The 19,233-nt window shown below is 49.6% G+C and overlaps 3 protein-coding genes and 1 long non-coding RNA gene across 4 annotated transcripts in view; 2 read left to right on the top strand and 2 right to left on the bottom strand.

Annotated features, from left to right (window-relative positions):
* Positions 1-74: 74 nt before the first annotated feature.
* On the top strand, positions 75-7,197 carry MAD2L2 (mitotic arrest deficient 2 like 2). Its single transcript, XM_061348000.1, has 9 exons — positions 75-155; positions 1,895-1,946; positions 2,126-2,244; positions 2,816-2,887; positions 3,813-3,913; positions 4,029-4,123; positions 4,236-4,309; positions 6,334-6,426; positions 6,707-7,197. The coding sequence occupies exons 1-9, from the start codon at positions 105-107 to the stop codon at positions 6,746-6,748; spliced, it is 699 nt and encodes a 232-aa protein (XP_061203984.1). The 5' UTR covers positions 75-104; the 3' UTR covers positions 6,749-7,197.
* On the bottom strand, positions 6,705-10,987 carry LOC133209365 (F-box only protein 6-like). The gene is made up of 5 exons (XM_061348001.1): positions 10,704-10,987; positions 9,972-10,098; positions 9,666-9,761; positions 9,208-9,343; positions 6,705-8,559 (listed from the first exon to the last, which is right to left on the bottom strand). Exons 1-5 carry the CDS (start codon positions 10,960-10,962, stop codon positions 8,413-8,415), a joined length of 765 nt encoding a protein of 254 aa, XP_061203985.1. The 5' UTR covers positions 10,963-10,987; the 3' UTR covers positions 6,705-8,412.
* Positions 10,988-11,239: 252 nt separating this feature from the next.
* Positions 11,240-17,327, top strand: LOC133209363 (F-box only protein 2-like). Its single transcript, XM_061347999.1, has 6 exons — positions 11,240-11,276; positions 12,616-12,891; positions 14,165-14,291; positions 14,389-14,484; positions 14,806-14,941; positions 15,814-17,327. The coding sequence occupies exons 2-6, from the start codon at positions 12,642-12,644 to the stop codon at positions 15,946-15,948; spliced, it is 744 nt and encodes a 247-aa protein (XP_061203983.1). The 5' UTR covers positions 11,240-11,276; positions 12,616-12,641; the 3' UTR covers positions 15,949-17,327.
* The window catches only part of LOC133209366 (uncharacterized), a 52,925-nt gene continuing 46,424 nt past the window's right edge, over positions 12,733-19,233 (bottom strand). Inside the window, exon 3 of the long non-coding RNA XR_009724661.1 lies at positions 12,733-12,845. This is a non-coding gene — a long non-coding RNA (uncharacterized LOC133209366). The remainder of the gene's footprint in view (positions 12,846-19,233) is intronic.

Raw genomic sequence — 19,233 nt, 5'->3', positions numbered from 1 at the left:
CCGGGAACCGCTTGGGGGCGCTGGAGGAGCCTCAGCACCCGACCCACCGCTGCCGGTCCTCCCGCCGCCAGGGGGCGCTGGGCCGCACGCCGTCCTGACGTCACATGGGCGCGCCGCCGCCCGCGCTGAGCGCCGCCGTGAGGGAGCGACCGGCGGTGAGGGACAGCGGCAGCGCCGGGGGTCGGGGCGGAGGCTGCGGGGCCCGTTCGGGAGGGGAGCGGCGCTGACGCCGGTAGCGCGGCCCCGGTGCGTCCTCACCTGACTCCCTCCCGCCTGGCCGTTGGGGCGGGCGCTGTGCGGGGCACCGGGAGAGGCCTGTGCAGCCGGTCCGTGCGGCACACACGGGTAGGAAGGCGGTGGGTTACGCACTGCGTGGTGCCCCCGCCTGCTTTGCTTCCCTTTCCCTTTCTCTGTAAGGGATCGCTGCCTTCCGAAAGCACCACGAGAAGGGCAGGCTTTGTCCTGATGCCTCCTTCCTGCTTCCACCGTTAAGGTGGGACGTGTTTCCCTGGCCTCGTACGTTGAGGGCAGTGAATTCGAATGGCTGGATGGAAGCTGGTACCTGCAGCGTTGATCCGAGCTGTCACTGCGAGTCCTTGAACTGAGGGAGTATGGAATGGGTGACCCTTGTGACTGAAGGGGGGATCTTGGGAATCTGGGATCTGTTTAAGAAAGGGTGATGTTAAGATGAAGAACAAACCTAAACCTCTGAAAGCACAGATTCTTTGTGCTATTCTGATACAGATCAGTTGTACACAGCTGAGAGTCGCTGTGGCTGAGGTGCTAAGAGAGATGCTCAAGTATCTTTAGTTCTATTTATTGTAGCAGATCACCAAGATTCCCTGTACATAATGGTCACATTGTGATTTAAACCAGAGGAGAGCAGCAGCCTGTGGTGTGAAGGTTAAAGTAATTGTGGGTCTGCAAAACAGGGGTTGTTGTAGCTGAAACAACTTGAAAATCAGTGGCTCAACATCTGGTTGCAATGGCTGTGCCTTATCGGGGGGCTGTGAGAGGCACCTGTGCTGCTGCTGCTGGAGCACGGTTCAGGAGCACTGGTGCTGCGGTTAGAGCTTGGATGGGAAAAGTAATAGAAATCATTAAAGTAATAGAAAAATAAATAGGAATTTATGAGCAGCTTAAAATGTGTAAGGTGCAGACCTCGGTGCATAGGGAGAGCTGTTGGGAAGTGAACCCCAGCATCTCTTTGATTGTTGGCACAGTAATGTCCCTTTATAGTTGTCACAAATGTCAGGCTCCCCAGGGCAGGGGTCAAGGGATGTCTGGGCATCTCTTAGTCATAGGGTGTCGTTTCAGGTACTCCTGTGAGGAACAGGGAGGTGAAGTTCATGATCTCTGTGGGTCCTCACCTATTTGAGATATTCCATGATTCTGTGTGCCAGATTCCATGTTAACTGAATCATGGAGCTGGGTGGGGTTTGGTTTCCTTGGGACCAGAGAGTGAGAGACACGGACGCTGTTGGTAGTGGACAGCACAGGAGTACCCGTGTTGTGTCAGGTCAATGAGGGTGCAGATCCAAGCTGAACAAGCAGTGCTCTGTGGTGCTGGTGTTAGCATAACCCCATAGGAACAATGTGGAACTGGGATAGGATAGAGGGGTTAGCAGAGGGTGTGTTCTGGTATGAGAATACTTGTGTGGCTTTAGAAGAACAAAGTGATCGCTTAAACTTTGTGTCTTAGGAATCATGGATTGTCCAATCCTGGCCAAAGGCATCAAAAAGGGAGACAGCAAAGACCTGGGAGCTGGCAGATTGTATTCTTGAGTGTGTTGGCTGAGCTCAGCAGCACCAGGGCAGGGGATGGCTCCAGGAGCTGACGCTGTTAATAACACAGGAGCCAGAGGATAAATGTTGTTTTTGTGGTTACTTCCAGGTTCTGGGCAGGATGACCACTCTCACACGGCAGGACCTTAACTTTGGGCAAGGTAATGTGCTAAGCTGCCATCTGGTGCGTTTGCAAGGCTGCTCTTCCTGCAGCTCAGGGGAAACAGGTGAAATTAGTACAGGGAAAGTATAGCTACTTCCCCTGAGTATATCCCCATGAGTCTATGGTATTGCTGTGCATGTTTCCCCCCTCCCTACACCAGCATTTTTTGTCTTGCAGTTGTTGCAGACGTGCTGTCAGAGTTCCTGGAAGTGGCTGTTCACCTTATCTTGTACGTCAGAGAGGTTTATCCTATTGGGATCTTTCAGAAGAGGAAAAAATACAACGTACCTGTCCAGGTAGGAGTGTTTCCTGGAAGCTGGCAGCCACGTGGATGAACAAGCCAAATAGCGAGTATCGGGCAGCACTCACCAGAACAGAATACATCACTCCCAGAGCTTGTTTTCATGTGCAAACTCGTGTTTGAAGAGAACTCGGTTCCTGTCAAAAGGGAGAACAGCTGAGGATAGAGCAGTACTTGCGAAACAAGCACATCATGGGCAGCAGCAGTAGTGAAAGGCTTCCTGGCTATGTGCAGTAAGGCAACACGGCAGCATGCTTCCTAGGAAGTGGTGATGGTTGGGATATGCTATTCCCAACATGCTACTGGGGGTATATATTCCCACTGTGCTACAGCCATGTGGGTACAGTGATCTGCCTCAGCTAACTAACCTTCCATGAAAGAAGGTGATGGTTTGAATTACTGGTTGGAATTGGTAACTTAGAGGTGAAGAAAGCTATTTGAAGCCTGACTTGGGACTCAGGTGCTTTGTAACACACTGGTTGGTGCTTCTGCTTAAACCTTCTCCTTTAGCATTGTCCTGGTTCACATCGGAGCCCAGCTCTGACTATTCCCTGTGTTTGCTGCAGATGTCCTGCCACCCGGAGCTGAACCAGTACATCCAGGACACCCTGCACTGTGTAAAGCCCCTGCTCGAGAAGGTGAGATCATATTAGGGACCTGGGCAAAAGTACTGCCTGGGGTCTTGATAGGAAGTAAGAGACCACAAATGGCATTTCCACTGCAAAATTCATTTACAAGTTTACCATATCCAATATAGTAGGTGATAAAGCTACAGCCAACAAAAACATCCGTCACATTCTCTTGCAGTTAAGGCCCTGCCTTGCTGCTGCTCATTGGCGTTTTGTTGTGTCCGATACCTGCACATGAGGATACACATCTCTGTGTTTCCAGTTGCATCATTCTGTGTGTTAATGTGCTGTTTATGAATACATTGAAGTTTAAGCACGGCAGGATAATTTGAATGCTCTGCTGTAAGCCAGCAAGCAAAGGTAGTTTGAACTCTAGGCTTTGTAGGAGAGAGGTGTGACCATACAAAACATTTCAGGATGTAGGATGCTGGCAGATCCTGTGTTCTTTGTTCTCTACAGACACAGCTAGAGAATGGAAACAGTACAAAGCTGCTGTATTTGGCCAACAATCTAAGTGTATCTGAGCTTCCTCATCCTTGTCCATTCCTGAGGGATGCAATGAGATGGCTCTATCCTTTGTTCCAAAACAGTACTTAGAGAAAAGTACTGTTTGGTGCATCTCATAGCATCACAGAATCAAGTAGGTTGGAAAAGATCTTTAAGTCCAACCTTTACCCTAGAACTGCCAAGTCCACCCTATCTCTAGACCTTAATGATAAGCTGTCAATCAGTCTAACATCTAGCAAGTAATGCCTTTGAAAAAGCCTTTTGTCTCATCAGTAAGAACAGTCTGGCAGTGCTGAAGCTCTGATAACTGCCAGTGCTGTGAGCCACAACAAATAAGCGTACTCCCACTTTGTCAGAAGCATGTGAAGCACCGCGGGGGCAGAAGACAGCTCGGTTTGAAGAGGTTTTTCTATCTTTGTTCCTGCAGAACGACGTGGAGAAAGTGGTAGTTGTAATCCTGGATAAAGAGCACCACCCTGTGGAGAGATTCGTCTTTGAGATCACGCAGCCACCTCTTCTTTCCATTAGGTAAAGCTCCCCTTGCTGCTTGCCCGGGGCATCCACACCAGCCTCTGCAGGGGTGGGCTGGAGGCAGCCCCCGCACTTTGCTGCATGCCCATAACAGCTGCTCTCTCCTCACCAGTTCAGAGTCCCTGCTCTCCCATGTGGAGCAGTTACTGCGTGCCTTCATCCTGAAGATCAGCGTGTGCGATGCTGTGCTTGACAACAATCCCCCAGGTAAGCATTCCCCACAGCCTCACAGCAGGGCCTTGCCTGGCTGGGGGCATGCGGTGGTGTCCGATCCTCTGTTGGTTGTCCCCTGACTGGGATCTTCACCTGTCTCTTGCAGGTTGCACCTTCACAGTTCTGGTTCACACGCGGGAGGCCGCCACCCGGAACATGGAAAAGATCCAGGTGATAAAGGTGAGCGATACCTTCAGCTGCTTGACCGTGAGCAGGCTGCAGAGCCAAGACTGGGAATGAGTGTTGGCATCTCGGAGGTTAAGGCTGTTCTGAACACGTACGTTAGCTTCACGTGATGCTCTCCACCACTTGGCTTTGAATGAGTCAAAATGGTTTACAAGGCTGAGCACATTCAGCAGCCACCAGCACAGACAATCGCTGCTTCAGTGCCTGGATTAGATCAGAACAATGCTTCCTGCATAATGCCTGCTCAGTCACTTACAAGTACTGACCTACTGTATGTTTAATCAAACAACAAAGCAAGCTCTCATCCCACATCCACCGTGTGTGGATGGCTGGTGCTTTACAAACAGCAAGAAACACTAAAGATTCAAGTAACTAATGGGGTTTGGGTGCACAAATACATTTTATCTCGCAGCAAAGTGCGTGCACTTCACTTTTTAAAGCAAATATCTATCTATCTATCTATTTAAGAAGCCTTGCTTAGGTACAGGGAAACACTTTTCTCAAGCCCAGTTATTTTGGGTGTCTGAAGGCACAATAAATAAAGCTAAAGAAGTGGCTTCAAAATGGAAGTGTGCTCTGCACTGCTCGGTAACAGAAACTGGTAATATAGTAGTCCAGCCTTTAAACTTGCAAGGCAGGGTAGAAATCCGTGCCCTGAGCATTGCAGAGTTGCAGTGAAATGCTGGTGCAGTGACTAGAACATGCTGGCTCAGGGCAGCTAAGAGTGTGTCTGTCTTTTACAGAAGCAAGAGATCACCTTTAGAGTAAGTTAACATTAGAGTTTGATCTGTAACTGAAGAGAGTAACACTGAGTTTGGCACAAAACGAATGTTTTAGGGTCGCTTAAAGGATGACCAGAGGTAGCAAGAGTAGTTTTAATATGAATTTATGAACGTGCAACTTAACAGAATTCAGTGGCAACATTGACTCCATTGCTCACTGCATGGATGGAGCATACAAAGGAAAATAGAGGTAAAAATAAAGCTAAAGAATGATTGATGCAGGGACTGAAGGCACAAAGGGTGAGGGGAGCTCTCCCATTGAGCAGAGGTTCAGAACTGACCCCCATTGCTTCCTGAACTGCTGGAGCCTAGGTGCAGATAGGTCTAGTCTTAGTCTCAGACCTGGTCAGCAGTTGAGATGTAAAGGGTGTCCGAAGTGTTCTCAGTTCACCATAGGTGTGATTTTTACAGGCTTTTACCTGCCAGCACTCTGCAGGTTTAAGGTGAGTCAGCAGAATGTACTGCACATTGTAATACACTGCACGGTAGTGCATACACACAGACACACACACAAAGACATCCAAAGGTACCTGTTAAAAATTCCCATCGAGTTCAGTGGAATGTTCACACCAAATGTCTTGGAGGGTTGAGCCTCAAGGAGCAGAGGGATTTCAGCCAGGTCCTGTCATCAGCTTCAGTGATGGTCCTCCAGTTACCACACACCTGAGAGATTGTGAGCTCTGGGGGTGTCCCACTCAGAAGGAGATGCTGGTCACAGCCCCCTGCAGTCCAGGAGAGCTCAAAGAGCCTCACTTGGCACCACTGTTTAGGGGGTCACCAGATGCTGGGCTGTAGTCATCAGTAATTCCCATTCCAGCCACAACCTGACTCAGTATAGAAATGGTTCAGAACTCCAGTAACAACGGTCCTGTGCCACCTGGGCATCAGGGGATGACTGATTACCCCTGCTCTTAATTCCCTCCTTCACCATGCAGGAGTTCTTAGTATGGGCAAGGGACTCTTCACCACTCAACTCAGTACACAAAGGCCAAGGCCTGATGGGAATTCCTGAGGTTGTGGAGGATCCCAGAGGACATGGGGAGATGCAGCACTGCAGTCTCAGGGCCAAGTGTGCAGGTGTTAAGTTTTGCTGATTTGAAAGGTTTGAGTTACCTGTTTCTTTGCTCAGCCACCAGATCTCTCATTCACTCAATGCTGATCTAGTGCTGAGAAAGAGCCCCCACCTGAGCTCCATCCAGCCCCTGCAAATAAAGCACTTTGTGTTCCTGCCCCTAGGATTTCCCCTGGATCCTGGCTGATGAACAGGATGTGCACATGCATGACCCCCGGCTTATTCCCCTGAAAACCATGACATCTGACATACTAAAGGTGAGCAGAGTGTTCTGGCCCAGGAGGTGGCTGTAACCCAGTGTGGGTCCAAGCTTTATCTACTCTGATATCAGCTCTGCAGCTTTCTAAAGAGTAAGTTTGAACAGTGCTGAGCAGTTCAGTCTGGTAGATGCCTCTGCCAGTAATAAAACAGGGCAGGACTCCTCATGATAAAATAAACCTTGTTACGGGGAAAGGAACAAACTTATTTAACCTGTGGCTTTTCCCCCATTCACCTACCTGCATATCAAATGACCTGGTGCTTGTTTCTGTCCTCCAGATGCAGCTCTATGTAGAAGAGCGAGCCCACAAAGGCACTTGATTTCCAGTCTTGCCTTCAAGCCTCATCTGATCTTCCAGTGGATGAAGATATCTCACAAACCATACCTTGCTAACTGTCTCTTCAGCTGGCCTTCTGGGTGAATGTAGAGCAGCTGCTGCCTCTCTATTTCAAGTGCTCTTACCACTGTATATAGAACTGACTTGGAATGTGGAGCCAGAGCCTGTTCCCATGTACACTCATGTGTGAGTATAGGTTTTGTTCCAGTGACTCCCTGGGGGCAGGACATAGGTGACTGCAGTGTGCAGTCAGTGCTTTGTACAGCTCCAGTTCTCACCTCAATAGGGCATCATCTCCATTGCACATCGATAGCGATATACAGCGATCCACTACAGCAACGGACTCATGTCAAGGGTGAGTGAGGCCTTATGTAGTGTCTGTCCACTGTGACTGCCCCAAGTCATCTTCAATAAATACTGGGTTTTACCTGACTTCTGTCCAAACCAGCTCCCCCTGTGAGCAAGTATTTTTGTGTATGGAGCTTTGTATTTTATGTGGAGCTTTCCCGTATCTTTTCTGTGCGGATCTGTCAGTTCCTATGCAGGGGTTATACAGCCTTGGTCTTTCCCCTTTCTATGGGAAAGCTTTCAGCCACAAGTGGCATTAGCAAGGTGGAATGTGTCTGTCCAGCAAGGACACCTGCCAGGGATCCTAAACAGAGGACAAGGGGAGCCCTGTTAATCATACACACCTGTGAAAGGAGAGGGAAGAAGGCCTTAGCTCTGTGCATACAGGGGTAGAAGACTTGGTTCATCGTATTTGAGCTGAGCTTGCTGGTGAGACAATTTGATAACACAGCCAGTACAGAGCCTCCCTGCTCCCTCCAAGTACAAACTGCAAGAGTACTCTAGAGCATTGTGCTGCTTTAACACTTTATATAGGGTCAGACTGTTCAGTACAAACCAAGTGCTTTGGTAGTATAAAGGGAGGATGGAGCACAATCAAAAGGCACTTCTGTTGTAAGGGAGCCACCTTAGGAGATTTCTTATCTCCTCTTTCTCAGTGGTTTGTTCAAACAACAGTGGGCTGGTTTGGGGCTTGGAAGGCACGTTCCATTCTGATCTTCTACACTTAAAGAAACAGTAAGGAAATTAAGTACCAGTGCCACAGCATTTATGAAAAAGGGTTGACGATTTCCTTATGCTGTGAAAGGTCTGATGTGAAAGACATGTTTTTTATACATAATAAAACTAAAACAGGAAAATAACATACAAAACCAACTATCCCTGTAGCAGAGCCCTTGAGGACAGCATTGATAACCTGCATGAAACAGTTTAGCCTTCTCTTTCATAAGTTCCATAAACAAACAAGAAAGGGTTTCTGTTTAAGACTTAGGGTTTGGCTGCAGCACAAGGACGTATTAACTAGACAAACAGATGTCATTTCATTGTCCTGGTCTTCCTCCTTTGGAAGGGTACTGGTAATTGCAGTACCATCCACAGTGCAGGAGGAGGAAGATGAGGACAGAAGTCCTTGGAGAGGGCCAGGCCTGCACAAGTTCTGCTGCAGGGAGAACTCGCTGCCTGGGTTTGAGATCAGCTGTGCAAGACAAAGCCAGGACACTCACCCAGAGAGTACAGACAAGTAAGTGCACCTGAGACCACCTGGTTACAGTCCTGAGGTAAAAGCAAACACATATTGTGCCTTCATAACATTGTGAGGGGCCCAATGGTGATGCTGGAGTTAGTCACTCGGATCCCATACCACCCTGCCCAGAACTGGGTGTCTTGGCCTCCATGCTGGAACCAGATGTAACGAACTCCAGGTGGGTAATTCTTGAAGGTGTGAGAAATCTGGAGAGAAAGAGGAAAATCCTTCTTAATTTGTCTAAATAAGCCAACATTGACCGAGAAGCTTGGACCACCACAGTGAGTCTTGGTCTCAGAAAAAGCTCATTCTAAGGTTATCTCCCATTGAAAGAGCATCATCCCCTTTTTTGAGGGACAGGAAAAAAAGCCTCTTATTCAGCCTCTACCGTAAGTCATAACATGAAGCTTGAGTCTTAGATTGCTATGTAAGAACTTAATGGGGCATCTAGAGCCAAACAAACCAGTTGAACATGTTTAGCAGTTCAAGGAAAGGAGCATGGGCAATACTTCAAATGGCATCCGTGTAGTAGTTTTAAAACAAAGCTTTGTGATCTAATAGAAACAAGAGCCATGCTCTTGTAACTTAGACAAAGCACTTAAATGGAAAACCAGAAACGATTAAAGAGACTGAGCTAAAACGACAGAGGAGCCCAGGGTTACTCTTTAGGAAACCCTGGGTACCTACAAACCAACCCAAGCTCTTCCATAGTACTGCTGCTGCTTCAGCATTGGTAACAGCAACAGCTCACCTTTTGCACTGAACAGAGGAAGCCCCACATGGGACTTCTGGCTAAATCAGGCTTCAAGATTCAAGTGTCACAATACTGGGGGAAGCCACTGAGCTGTGCTCACCTCTCTCCATGTGGCATCATTCCACTGCTCTATAACCACCGGCTCGGGGCGGAACTCCGCAAGGACAATGTAGTCTTCAGAAAGCAGCCTCACTGTAAGCTCATAGCGACACCCACAGTCAAATCTGGCAGCATACCTAGAGAGGCAGGGAGAAATCAACTGAATACACAGTGTTCAGTTTCCTTCAGTGGTCAGGAACAGTTTCCAAAGGGGATCTGCACCTACAGAGGAAAAGGAATGTCACCCCTGTAGCTATGAAGAAGTTCCAATACTTCCACCTATCCTGCTCCCCACAGGATTGCCCCCTCCTTACAGCTTACTGAATAAACTTAGGATTTAGCTTCTGTTTTACTCAAGCTACAACTCCCAAAGGATAAAGAGCTAATTTTATAGCATGGGAAGCTCCAGAGACCTGGCTTGTCTCTAGGCCGATGCCAGTTTTCAGTGCATACGCTTACCAGTCCTTGACTACTATTTCAGGCCGTTTCTCATCCATCAGCTGGTTCCAGTAGCCTTCTTTCTGCAGGGTGATGAGTTGAGACTTGAAGCACGGCCTGCAACAGCAACAAAAGCATTCAGTGTCACAAAACACATCTCTTCCCTCTCAACATCTGCCCTTCCCCTGACAGCTTTCCTCTCCCCAAAGGCCCACCCCAGACCCTTCTGTTCAGTGACCTGCCTCAAGCCTTCCAACTGTAGTGCCTTTGCAGACAGATGGGAGGAACCAGGTCTCCAACCCCAGATTACTGGAATCCAGTTCTTACCCATATGAAGTGACGAAGTATTTCTGTACTTTGGGGTCTGCGATTTCTCTTCCATGAGGGCCAGGCATATTCTCAATCTTCCATTTATCTCCCTCGTTATTATCAAGTTTCCAGTGCTGAAATTTCTCTAAAAACATCAATATCAAAGATGAGTGTTAGGCCTTGGTGCTATTTCCAGCTTTTGATAAAGAATCAGCTACAGAAGAATACCAGGAGCCTACTTTGATGACTTTTCAGATACACTCTATTATTCCTACAGCTGAAAGCGACTCCTGTCTTTATGTTGCCATCACTTTCAATGTGGCTGTCAGCAGCCAGGCCAACAGGGAGCAACTTCCTGACCACATCAGAAACACAGCAATAAAGCAGAATTACAGCAGTTACGTTAGTCAAGTCTTTGACAACAGAAACTCCCCAGCTGCTGGATGTTTAATCCTGACACCTGATGGTTTCACTGCCGTGTTGTGCTAGCTGTGCAAATTAACAGCCAGCCTGCAGCACTGGGGCCTTGGTGACTCCAGAGATGGAGGTTTTCCTGCTGGCAACCAAAGACAGGGATTTACTGAGAGTTTATCTCCCCACAGTAGTTTCACTGCAGATCTGCCCCAGCAGAGATCTATCAGTAGCCGGACAGCCCCACACCACCAGCAGCGCTTGAGTGATGCAGGACACTGACTCATTCTGACCATTAGGAAACTCCGAGTCCTCTGGCCTATAAATAATGAAACAAACCTTCAGCGCAGGGGTTTTTGATTAAGTTTCTCTTCAGCTGGCACAGCATGTAGAAGACCTTCCAGTCCGAGACGCTCCCATCCAAGTCCTGCCGGTAGCACCCCTCACGCTGGCACTTGCGCTTCCACAGGGTGGTCAGATCCACCACGTACCGCCACTGGGCGCACACCACCCTGCAGGTGCGCACCAGCTCCCGGGCGGGCAGCAGCGACAGCAGCTCCACCAGGACGTCCTCGGGCAGGTCGCAGATGGTTGTCATCGCACACCGACAGCGCAGGGCCTGTCTGCGGACAGAAGCACACACAGTGTTTGCCACCGAGCGGCACGGCCCCCGCTCGGAACGCTGCCGTGCCGCGGGGCATCGCCCCAGCACCGCCCGTACCCCTCCAACCCGGCCCCGGCCCTACCTGCGCCCCCGGACGTGGATGTGCGGCGGCCGCGGCCCTTCCGCAGGGGCGGAGCGCGGGGCGGGCGGCCGGGAAGGAGGCGGTGCCCGCGGGGCCGCGGCTCTTTATCAAGGGAGCGGGGCCCGGCCCCGAGCCGAGCCGAGCCCGCCGCTGAGCAGCGCTGCAGGTAAGGGAGCTCGGTGCCGGTGCGGGGAGAGAGGAACCAGAGCAGGGGATGAGGGCGGCCTGGGGTTAAGAGCACGTGAATGGGGGTGGGAAAGGGACTGCCCCCCGTTCCCGGAGCGCTGGGGATCCTCGCTTCCAGCCGTGCTCCAGCACCAGGCCTGTGCAATGAAAGCAGCGCAGTCCCTCTCTGTTTGACAAATCATAGTCTTCAGGACTGTGGTTGAGGGTTGGAAAGGGGAAGGGAAATGGGAAATCCCCGTAAGAGCCAGAGGATATTAAATGACAGTTTCCTCCTGCTGTCTGCAGTGCAGATAGAGGACACATGACAGCCTGGCATCCAGAGCACCTAGAGTTAGGATGCTGTTATAGTGGTGACTCCTATTTCTCCCCTTCCTGGCCTGAGCTGGCACTCTTTCATCACATATCATGTGAGGATACTTCACCTGCTTTGTCCCTAGTGCTCTCCTAGGCTTAGTAAGGAGTTTGGCTGCATCTGTGCAGTTTGCTGCAGTGTGGGCAGCTTCCCAGCATCAGGGCTCAGCTGAGCTACAAGCAGTGTCACAGGGCACTGAATGACACAGGCTCTCAACCTGCACACTCATGGGTCCTTACTCCTGCAGCACCCAGCTCAGGAGCTCAGGGCAGCAGAGAGTGGCTGGGAGTCAGAGTGCAGAATCACTGCATCCAGTTAAAGCACACACTTGTGACTGAACTGCTCAAGGTTATAAGGCCATAGAAAAAATGAATATTAGAGAATATCAACTGAATAATCTTCTGTTGTGCTCTGATCCATGCTTTATACAGGCTCATGACAAAGAAGATTAAGTGCCAGCCCCTTGAGGGGAAAAAAGCCTTTCAGATATAGAATGAACCATTGCAAATGGGGATGGCAGGATGCTCACCACTGATATTCAGGTGCTGCTCTGCAGCTTTCACCACTGGTGATATTCTTAAAGGCAGAAAACCCACCCAGATGCCTCCCTCTGCAGAGGAAGTCATTGCTAAAGCTGGGTTTTGCAGCAGCAGAGACTTCTGGAAGGACAGATTCCAGTCTGGGACCAGTCCAAACTGCAGCTGTCAGCTACTTGCATTTTGTGGATGGATTTAACCAATGGCTTTCACTTAGAAAACGTTAACCTACTCATGTGCTTCAGGGCATTAACTTAATAGGAGTCAGGAGGCCTTAAGGTTTGGAAGCAATCTATAACCCAAAATCATGCTTTCACATAACTTGCTGATTTGTCCCTTTTTTCCTACCGCATCAGCATTTGGCATCACTGTGTGTGGGGGACCTCCTGTCTGAAGGCTGTGTCACTGCTCCTTTCCCCCTTCTTTCTCAGAAGGATTCATCCAGCCCGGCCCAAGGATGGAGTCCCTCCCTGAAGCAGTCCTGATCAGGATCCTGGCTTCCATACCTGCGGTGGATCTGGTGCTGGCCTGCCGCCTGGTCTGCTGCCAGTGGAAGAACCTGGTTGATGGAGCTGCCCTTTGGATCCTGAAGTGTCAGCAGGAAGGCCTCACTGGAGCAGAGGCACAGGAGAATGCAGAGAACTGGCAAAACTTCTATTTCCTGAGTAAGAAAAGGAAGAATCTCATCAAGAACCCATGTGGTGAAGGTGAGAGACGGCATAACAAGCCCCAGGATTTCATAGAGGTGACCAGTCACTGGAACTGGGCATCTCCAGTCTGTGGAAAAAAGACCTTAGTTGCTACCAGGTTGTAGCATTTTCTTCTTGCCCAAGAGCCAAGTCATTTAATGGGCATGAAGACCCTTGATAATCAGCCTTGGCAAAGGGCTCTACTTGACATCAACTTTACGTAAGCCCTTGCAGGGATCCAAATCATACAGAAATGTCCTTTGCGGTCCCTGTCCACTGGGAGACAGAGCCCCTGTCTAAGTCCAGTACCTGGAGGGGACAGAGCCCCTGCCCAGTGCAGTACTGAGAGGGACATCTGCATTTCTAGATTGCTTCTTGCTACACCAGGACAGAAAAGAGGAAGCCCTTCCCTGCTCAGGAGCTGGTCTACTCATAGCTCACCAGGCACTTTGGGCTTCCTTCCTTGAAGCAGCTCTTGTCTGTATTCTCCTTCCCACAGCCTGTCAGAGCTGTGCACACCCCGTGGTTGCCATTATGATGATAATCTATGACCTTTGCTTGCCAGATCTACATGATGCTCAGCAATAGGCAGCAGTAACCAGGCCTCAACAAAAGCAGCAATAAACACATTTCACACATCACAGACCAAAGCAATATCAACACAGCTGCTCCAGTCTGTTTACAGATTAGCTTTCTGGAAGCTTTTCCAACACCCAGGGTCCCTCTGGCTGAGACCAGAGGAGTCCAGTGCTTAATCCTGCTTCTAGAAATACCACTTAGCAATTTAGAAAGCTGATAAATCCAGCACTCAGCATCCCTCCCCAGGCTGTGCTTGTGTTATAAGACTGGAAGTACTGAAATACAGTTCAGAACACCTAAATAATCTCCCTGGAGTTGAAGTACTTAAATATACCCACATAGCCATTGTGCATGGCCATTTTGGTGGGGAATGTTAAAGTCTGTTAATATTCAGTTCAGCCACACTAAAGGTATTTGCCTGACCCCTACTTGACAAACATCTCTCTAGTCTACATACAAACTGATATAATCATAGACTGCTTTGGGTTGGAAAGGACCTTAAAGCTCATCCTTCCACTGGAGCAGCTTGCTCCAAGCCCCTGTGTCCAACCTGGCCTTGAGCACTGCCAGGGATGGGGCAGCCACAGCTTCTCTGGGTAACCTGTTCCACAGCATTCCTTTCACAAGCCAGAAGAAGGTCCCAGGAGAGGTGGTCAGGTTCCCCCATCCCAGAAACTAAGACTCATCCAAGTCTCTTTTCTGCCATTCGCAGAAGACTTGCAGCACTGGGGAGAGGTAGAGAATGGAGGTGATGGCTGGAAAACTGAAGAGCTTCCTGGAGACTTTGGAAAAGAATTCCCTAGTGAAGAAGTCCATAAGTACTTTGTTACATCTTATGAGTAAGGCTGCTTTCTTCTCTTATTCAGGGAAGGGGACATTTTTGGTTGTCCCAGTCCCAGGAGAGACTGTGATACCCATTAACATCCTGTGTTTCAGGTGGTGCCGAAAGGCTCAGGTCATTGACCTGAGGGCTGAGGGCTACTGGGAAGAGCTGATGGACACAACCCAGCCTAAAATTGTGGTAAGAGACTGGTAAGTAGCAAGGATGCCTCATAAGTCAGACAGGGAAGGGCATATACTTGCCCTGGACCTTAACACCTCAGCTCCCAGGATCCCCTGGATGTGGGACAGGGCTGGGTCTTAGCTTACAGCACCACAAGATTCGAATTGGTGTGTGTGGCCTCTAAAGACCAGGTTCTTGTTGTGAATGAGGGGAGGTGGTAGGGTGGGGTAGGAACCATTGCAGATTCCCACCTCAAACCAAGGCTCCAGTACCTTGAGGAGATGGAGCCTGCATTCAGCAAGATGTGGTTGCATGCCCTGGCCCTTTTGCAGTGCAGGTCTCCTTTACAGGTATGCAGGGCGCAGTGATGCTGGGTGCCTCTATGAGCTCTGTGTGAAGCTGCTGTCAGAGAACGAGGATGTTCTGGCTGAGTACAAAAGTGAGACCATTGCCATCCCACAGGACAACGACGCCAACTGGACTGAGGTGAGTTACATTCTGGGCTCAGCAGGAACTGGGAATGTTTGCAAGCAGAGAGAAGCAGGAGAGTTCTAGAGGAAAGGGCATCTGTTGTGTTCTGCGGAGCCACGGCCCTGTGTTTGAATACAGGGATCATACTGGGAGGGTACCTTACATAAAACTTGGGAGCTTGCTGAGCCACCACTGCAGGTGTGAGATGAAGGAGATGCCTGAAACTGGAAGAGGTTCAATGGCCTCTGAAAACAATGGGATCAAAGCTCCTTCTAGTAACTCCCACTGTAAATGTCCTCACTGCTACCCAGCCTGGTAGGTGTGACCCAGGCAGGTGGGGTGAAGGCTCTGTGCACTAAAGGGTAGGGTCATGGTGGTTTGGCAGTCACCAATAGAATCATAGAATAGTTCGGGTTGGAAAGGACCTCAAGATCATCCAGTTCCAACCCCCTGCCATGGGCAGGGACACCTCACACTAAACCATAGCACCCAAGGCCTCGTCCAACCTGGCTTTGAACACTGCCAGGGATGAAGCATTCACAACCTCCTTGGGCAACCCATTCCAGTGCCTCACCAGTGGCCTTCTGTGCTGAACTGGGAGAATTTATACCACCATACATTGCAGTAAAACCGAAGGAGGACATCTCCCTTTTAAATCTGTATCATAACATTCTCCTGAAAAATAAATAATCAGTCTTTACAAATTTTTGCAACACACCCAATTTAAAAAGAAATATTTATAATAATAGCGATAAAAGTTCAAACTTTCATTAAGTAATTATATAAAAACACGTATGAAAATAAATTTGATATACGTCATGAGAAAGTGCATAGTAAAAACTCTGTATTACTTTTATACAATAACCATTTTGTGTCTCATCCCAAAGATCTCCCACACCTTTTCCAACTACGGGCCTGGGGTCCGCTTTGTCCGCTTTGAACACGGTGGCCAGGACACGCTGTTCTGGAAGGGGTGGTACGGCGTACGTGTGACCAACAGCAGCGTGACAGTGGAGCCATAGCCATGCAGAACTGGGGCCTGCATGCTGGAGCTGACTTCCCTCAGGGCATCCTATGGCCTCTGGATGGTTTCTGCATGGTGCTGCTTCCAGGCTGTAGAGCACACAGCCTTTCTGCGCATTAACATGTGTGAGATGCCAGGGGCCACCATCAAGGGGACTGTGCAAAGAATGGGAATGGGGTTGTGAACGGGAGAGACAGCCTCGCTGCTTGCACGGATGTTCTGTCAGCTATGAGATCCCCAAAGGTCCTGCAGATCCTGCTTTTAAGGCACTAGCGCCCTGCCTGCTTCCCAGACCTGGGCATCCCTTAACTTTAAGGGGCACTTTGGGTGTATTTTTTAGAAGGCAGAGTAGAAAAAAGGGAAGAAAGAAAAGCATAGTCCTTGTGTGTGAGAACATGCCAGAGCCTTGTCACATCTGAAGCATCACCAACTGCTTCATGAGAACCTTAGCTTCTCCCATTTATAAACCATAGATGTCATTGCTGGCCACAGAGGAGCTCCAGCTTGGCTGCCAAGTGCTGTTAGTTTAATTTTTAGTGAAAATGCAAAGCAGTTGGGACTGGATCCTTTTCTACTGTTCCCAGCATCCATTTATCAAGTGTTGGGAACTGAAATCTCTCCGGTGTCCAACCCTGCTGCTTTGTTTAGCTCCCTCAGACAGAGCAAGCAACAGTAATTACTGGGGGAGAGATGCCAAGGCCTTAGGGAAATGGGTTAGAATCAAACTGGGGAGGGGGTCCAGGGACAAACTCAAACTCATCTACCCCTTCCTGGCCTCTGCATGCTTCATGCAACAAGCACCCTGGTCATCCCCTGGCAGGCAGGCACTGCTGTTCACACAGAGCTGTTGTTAGCCCCACTGAATCCCTGTTCTTTCTGCCTGCTAGCAGTGTCTGCAAAAAGTACATGTCTGCCTCCACTCCATATGCTCACTGACAAGACAGCACTTCATCCATACTCCCACTAGTGCCTCTTGATACCACTGAAGGCTGTGAGCCACCATCCTGAGCAGACACCTAAAGCTTCCCTGAACCAAGCCTGTTCCTGCTGGTGAGTCCTCTCAGAAGAGCATCCCCTTAATAGAGCTGGTGTTGCCTGGAGAGAAAGGCGCTTCCATTTTTGCATCCATCCATCCATCTGTCTTCCATTTCTGGCCTGCCAGCACATACACACTTGAATGCCACTTTGCATCACAGTGCACCATTACAAGCGCAGTGTAACTATTATTAACTGTAGCCAAAGCAGAGAGCCTGTGAGCTGGTCACTGCATGCTCTGCTTCCCCAGGCTTTCTGCACTGGGATGCCTCCAAACCACAGCCACACCAAGCCAAAGGCCAGGCAAACACAATAAAGTGACACAACTGTGTGTGGATCTTCCCTTGTGTGCTGGCTGTTTGTGTCCTGGGCTTCAGTATGTGTCTTCTGTTCATTTAGGTGGGCTGTTGTCAACAACCAGGAGTCATTGTATCTTGGATAATACCACGAGTCTCTGTGAAAGAGGTACATGCTCTGTTCCCTGACCCAGCAGCCTCAATCTGTCAGAAGCACTTGATGGGCAGAGCAGCAGCAGGCAAAGGGGCACTTCAAACACAGGGGGAATTCATGCAAGGCACAGAGGAGCCTACACAGCCCAGCCCTGACAAATGGCCTCCAGGTCATCTCTAACTGCAGCTCCGCTGTGAGCTCAACCTTGTTCTGACCCAGGGGAATCCAGAACCCGTTCAGAATTGAAGCCTTTCCCCTCCATCACCCCTGCTCTTAAATCCTCTGCACATCAAACCAAAGTGCATCACAGCCACCTCTGCTGCAGACACTGCTTCGTAGTGAGCTACACCAAAGACTAGAAATGTCCTCCAAAACAGCTGCATGATGAGAGCTAGAGGGAGAGTTTAAGGTGTGATCTCCTCACTCCTGGCCAAGACACCAGCATGAACACACCCCTTACCCTGCCTGCTTTAGTACTGAGTGCCACGAAGAGAAGCCCTACACACATCACTCCACACAGCTCCTTCTGCTCTCAGCAGCTGGCATCTCATGTCCTGGGTGCCAAATGCATCCTGGTGGCTGCAGTTGTACAAGATCCCATTGTGATTTTCTTCTCAATGAAGCCCATCACAGCTAGTCCTGGCTACAAATGCCATTATACTTAAAAGGGGTGGTTGGGGTTTGTTTTCCATAGCAGCTTTTACAGGCAGTCTCTTGCAGGGGAACAGACCAGAGCAAGCTGGGGCCCTGGCAAGGAAGCACTAGCATACATCTCTTGTCAAGTCTAACTGATTTTTTCTGTGTGATGCATCTATTCTTACCCATCTGGGGGGGGGTTGTGGACAGATGGAGAAATTTCCTCCCCCATCAGGCATTCAAGAGTGGGAATGGAAGGAATAGGGGAGAAAAGAGAACAAAATCTAACAATTCCCTGTTGCTTGCAGCACAGCTGTTCCAGCCAGCTGTAAAAGGGAGGACAGTTTAGGAGACTGATTTCCCCTACATCAAACAGCTTGTAGGGGCTGGGAACACCACATCCTGAAAGCCAGGACAGTGGGGCATTAGCCTAAAGCTACAGCTCAGATGAACATGGTCACGAACAGGTTGGAAAGCCAGTGAACTACCCTTGCATTTGGGTCCACAGGCATGCCAGGAGTGGTAAACCTCCAAAGAAGTGGAGAACACTGGGCTAGTGCAGAAACATCCCCTGGGCATACACCTCCCTTTGCAGTTCAGACACAGCCATTCCCACCCCTCCTTCAGTGCTGTCCCATACTATACAGGTATCTCAGGGGAAAATAAAGTCCATGGGTGAGCAGCAGTGGCACTGAGCTAAGACAATTCCTGCATCTCCTTCCCTCCAGCTAGCTCCTCCTGACATCCTTGGGGCAATGACTGCCCTGTCCTTCTCAGCCTCCTCACGTATTAGGGAGAGCAGGGCCTAAAGATGCTTTCCTACTGGGGAGGCACTAGAGAACAGCTATAGTGAGCTCAACTGGGAAGTCTCAAGGAAGCTGGAAAGCTTTAGAAGAAGCACAACTACTGAGAGCATAACTAGAGCATACTTACCAAGACAGGTACACAAGAGAGCTGAGCTCCTTACACAGCCGCCTGTGTGTAAAACAGAGGTACCCAGACAAACCAGAACCTGGCAGCCATGGTCACGACTGGTGTGTGAAGAAGAGATGCTGCAGGAACAGAATGGCCAGACACAGCCAAGCAAGCACACGAGCACGCTTCTGGGCTCAGCATCAGCCTCCCTCGTGTATTGAGGAAGGGTTTGTCTCATGCCACGACC

Source organism: Neopsephotus bourkii, unplaced genomic scaffold (genome assembly GCF_033783945.1).
Source record: "Neopsephotus bourkii isolate Nb327-2 ecotype Australia unplaced genomic scaffold, CSIRO-AGI_Nbou_v1 NB_333, whole genome shotgun sequence".
Taxonomy (NCBI): domain Eukaryota; kingdom Metazoa; phylum Chordata; class Aves; order Psittaciformes; family Psittacidae; genus Neopsephotus; species Neopsephotus bourkii.
The sequence above is the reverse complement of the archived record's forward strand: the minus strand, read 5'-3'. Positions and strand labels throughout refer to the sequence as shown.